This window comes from Sinocyclocheilus rhinocerous, unplaced genomic scaffold (assembly GCF_001515625.1).
Source record: "Sinocyclocheilus rhinocerous isolate Xijiao unplaced genomic scaffold, SAMN03320098_v1.1 scaffold148, whole genome shotgun sequence".
NCBI classification, from domain to species: Eukaryota; Metazoa; Chordata; class Actinopteri; order Cypriniformes; family Cyprinidae; genus Sinocyclocheilus; species Sinocyclocheilus rhinocerous.
In genome coordinates, this window is record NW_015653472.1 from 1,766,336 (window position 1) to 1,771,009 (window position 4,674).

A 4,674-nucleotide genomic window follows, 5' to 3' on the forward strand; every position below is an offset into this window, starting at 1 on the left:
AAGATTTAGTCGCATATGCGAGTGATTTACTCGCAGGGCCGGCGCTAGCTATAGGCAGAGCAGGCGATTGCCTAGGGCCTCGGGGTTTGAGGAGGGGCCTCCATAACCTTAGCATCCCCTATATGCTAGTCCATCAGTCAAGACGGGCAGAAATACTAGCCTCATTGTTCATTGGATATAGTTGAATTGTCACTCATCTGCAATTAAACCAATTAATGTTGCAGCTTCAAAGCAGGTCCTGCCTTCTGGATGTTTGCGTAACGAACGCATCCTTCAGGTGCTGCGAACTATGTGATGCAAATGGCTAAATAGGCACGCAAAGAAGTATAGTGCCTAATGCAGGTGTGTGAGTTGTTGTCATCAATTTTGGAGTGATTACAATGTATTCTAAATATAAACTTGTTCTGTCGATCAGTGTGATTTCTGGAAAGATCATTCATTTGCTGTTGACGTGCCCAGATGCGACGCTTTGAATTTGCGCGTACAATGAATGAAATCGCGTCGGGAGCTGAATAGCAAAATAGCTACAAAAGTAAAAGAAGAGAAGTTTGTATCAAAGTTAAAAAGCAAACACACTAGAAAATTTTTTTAATGGTTCAAAAACATTGATGTCATCTTCTAAATTCGGCTGATGATTAGGATTACTGCTCTAACACTTATAATTTTAGTTTCAACTAACTAAATAACTTTTTTTCTGCTTAGTAGCGACCGTGTCTTTCTGTTCCACTTGATTTGTGTGTATATATATGTCATATTTAAGGTAACAATGCAATACATAATATCATATTATTGATATTAATAATATGACAATATCTGTAGTCAATATTGATTAAATGGGACGGGGAAATCCTGCCCATACCCCAAATTAAGAAGATAGAAGTAGCCAACGAAGATAAAAGCCAAGATTAGAAGTCCTCCGTAAAATGATGAGCACACAACAAAAGGTTCAAATTTTTTCTGTAGGCTAAATCCACACTTGATGAGCATAAGAGACTTCTTTCATAAACATTTAAAATAGCAATGTTTCCAAATTTTTGTACTGTATAAGTAAAAATATACAAAATTTAATGTTAAATGTTGTATAAATAAAAAGGTTAGGGATCATATTTGTTTCAAGTGCTTTTTATTGGGGGGTGGGGGGGCCTCCAACATGAATTTTGCCTAGGGCCTCCTAATGTCTAGAACCGGCCCTGTTTACTCGCAACGTAGAGGGTTGTAATGTTAAACAAACAACAAAAGAAAAATCACTCACTAATCTTTTCTGACTAAATTTAGTAGCTTTAATAAGTATCTATGTATGAATGTTTAATTCATACATATGCTCTGCTTTACTTTTATATTTTGATTAGTTTATTCAACGATTTCTGTTTTATCTCTTACTTGAACGCAACTGTTAGACCTATTACACCTGAAAACACTGCTTATTTCATTTCATTTCAGTCTTTGTCTTATTCTATTTATCCTTTTGTTTGTTACTTGCATCTATGTTCTTATTAATAACAAAGATAAAATAACAAAAATGACTGTATCATTATATAAACTGTTATCATAAAACAATACTACTCATATTGTGAAATAAGATTTTGGTCATATTTCCAATCCCTAGCTCATGGCCTCAAATATAAGTCAAATGAGTGTGATTTATTTTGTGACACGTAAACTTTTTCACCATCCGAGTTTGACGGGGCAATTGAGCTCAATAATAACAGTCTAATTTGGCTTTATCCTTTTAGCTAACTTACCAATGTCGCAAAAATCTTTATTTACTTGTGGGCTCAGCTGTATCATAGACTGGTAGCTGCTCACCATAGGCCTGTGGTGGCACTGGCATGCAATTCTTTTTTTCTTTCCTTTTAGTCAGGTATCGTATCGAAGTCAAAATGTTGGTATCGTGACAACACTACTGTGGCCAAAGCTAATAAAACAATAATACATCTAAAAATATAAGAATTATTGTGGGGGGAAGTTTTTTAACTTGAGCAAGTTAGGATTGTGCTAATCGCCTCTGTCTTTTCCTTCAGACCAACCGTTTCAAACACAGCGTAGTCTCGCCCGTAGTTGGCACCAGGAACAAGACCGGGTCCACCCACCAGCCCCGCACACACATTGCTGACCACATTTCCATAGAGATTAGGCATCAACATGACATCAAACTGTTGGGGCTTGGAAACAAGCTGAAAGAACATAACCACAATAAATATAGTAATGAGCTTTTTTTGCTTTCTCATATCACATCAAAACTGTCAGCGTGATTTGTTTGATTATTTGTGCATGAGTACTTCACCTGCATGGTGGTGTTGTCTACAATCATACTATCAAACTCAATGTCTGGGTATCCAGAGGCCACCTCCTTACAGCACTGCAAGAACAGCCCATCTCCCAGTTTCCTGTTAGGAGAACAGAGTGAAAACACATTACGTGACCAGTGACATTCTCTGCTGTGAAACAAATGTGATTTAATAGTACAGATGACAAGCAGTACACTAACTGACATGATGTTAGCCTTGTGGACAGCCGTGACCCTGCGGCGACCTTTCTCTCGGGCCAGTCTGAAGGCATAGTCAGCGATGCGGAGGGAGTTGTTCCGTGTGATGATTTTTAGAGACTCTACAACTCCTGATACACTCTGAAACACACAGGAAATGATGAGTATTTATTATCATTTTAGGGTATAGACAAAAAAAAAAAAGACATCAAATGGATAGGACAAAAACAAGATTTTACTCATGAGTGGGGGACATAGAAAGTGTCATGCATTGAACTATATGAACAAATAATGAAATATATGTCATTTATAACAATATAATATATACTATAGAATAATTATACAAAATATATAATATAATATATAATTCTATAGAATATAGATTGTCCTAAATTACATTTTATATATTTTAATATTCTTCCATGATGAACAAATATTCAAAATGATGAACATGTTTTATTATACACTACTGTTCAATAGCTTGGGGTCAGTTAAGTTTTTTTTTTTTTTTGCATTCAATGATCAAAAGTGACAGTAGAGGCATTTATTTATATTATAAAATATTTATATTTTAAATTAAACCTGTTATTTTGAATTTTCTATTCAAAAAATTTTAGAAAAAAAGTATCACAATTTCCATAAAAAATTAAGCAGCATAACTTTGTTTGTTTGTTTGTTTGTTTGTTTCAGCACATTGATAATAATGAGAAAAGTTTGTTGAGTAGCAAATCAGCATATTAGAATGATTTCTGAAGGATCATGTGACACTGAAGACTGGAGTAATGGCTGCTGAAAATTCAGCTTTAACATCAAAAGAATAAATTACACTTTTAAGTTTTAATTTAAAATTTTTGATTTTAATTTAAAATTTTACATTTCAATTTTAAATTGTAATAATATTTTACAATACTTATGTGTATAGAATAATACATTTTAATATCTTCATCGATGAATTCACACATACATGTCAAATTTCTGTATATGAGGGAAAATGTGCGAGAAACAGGCAGAGCTGTGGGAAAGTCTGTTGAGTGGGTGCGGAAAATTTCTGACCTCATGCTCCAGACTGCTGTACTCGCCCTCTGTGTTTTCTCTAATGATGATGATGTCGATGTTTTTGTGGCGCGTCTGGACTCCAGGAAGTGACTGGCAGTGCATCACATTGGCATACAAATCCAAACTCGTGCTAAGAGAGAGAGAGAGTGACAGCTGTGCTGAGAGCGAACGGTGGTGAATTGGCCTAGACTCACAGTCATGGGCAGGAGGCCAAATCTGAGGCACTCAATCGAACTCAAACTGAGGGGCCCAACAATTTTTACCACTTTCAAAGCAGCATAATGGGGCTGGTATAAACAGAATAATTGTGTAATCGTTTGTCTTTCAGGCTTACCGTAGAAGATTGTTTCGTGACTTGTGGTTAGGGGGCATTGTGTGGTTGGTCTCAATGTTACCTGGAAGAAAATATGAAAATTAAAAACAATTTTGTTATCTAAAATCTCACTAAAAATAGAGGAACAAAAATAACATTCAATTATCTAGCTGGATGTACAGACCCTTAAGAGCAACTCCATTGCGGCGAATGGCCATAATGGCATTGTTGATGTCATCCTCACTGGTAGATGAAGAATTTACGTGCACCACCTCAAAGTCCACAGGAACACAGCTGAACCTATGATTCAACAGGAAAATCTTAATGTGGCAATGCATTATTATAAGCCACTATTTATATTTGTGCAAAGTATTGATTTGACAAACCTGAAGAGCTCCTGCACATGGTTAAGCAGTTCTGGTCCAATCCCATCTCCAGGAATCAATGCTACAGTATGCCGGCCTCCATACTTGGCGGGAGGAGGCTGCGAATTAGCATAATGAATAAATATTCAGTGGATATCTTACATGTGCGTGATAATCGTGGAAATAACTGATGTATTTGACAACATGCTTTTATGTTACTCCATACTTACTATGATATGTCCCTTCAAGACAGAGTAGGGCCAGAGGTGAAGAATTTAAAAAATAAAAATAAAATCACAGTTGGTGATAGAGAATTAGGAACCGCAATTAATTCCTTTCTTCCTTAAAGCTGCAGTCCGTAAGTTTTGCCTCTTTGTCGCCATCTCTGTTTGAAAACCTGGAATTGCAGCTGTGTGCGGAATTATCTAGCTTGCGTGGGTTGTGAGCCTCCAGCA

At 36.3% G+C, this 4,674-nt stretch overlaps 1 protein-coding gene across 1 annotated transcript in view; it reads right to left on the bottom strand.

Annotated features, from left to right (window-relative positions):
* LOC107716150 (isocitrate dehydrogenase [NAD] subunit gamma, mitochondrial-like) overlaps window positions 1–4,674 on the bottom strand; it is a 15,269-nt gene that overhangs the window by 6,624 nt on the left and 3,971 nt on the right. Inside the window, exons 7-10 of the mRNA XM_016522502.1 lie at window positions 3,539–3,671; window positions 2,493–2,626; window positions 2,285–2,387; window positions 2,028–2,174 (exon numbers count right to left, since the gene is read on the bottom strand). Of these exons, the coding sequence (XP_016377988.1) occupies window positions 2,028–2,174; window positions 2,285–2,387; window positions 2,493–2,626; window positions 3,539–3,671 (517 nt within the window). The remainder of the gene's footprint in view (window positions 1–2,027; window positions 2,175–2,284; window positions 2,388–2,492; window positions 2,627–3,538; window positions 3,672–4,674) is intronic.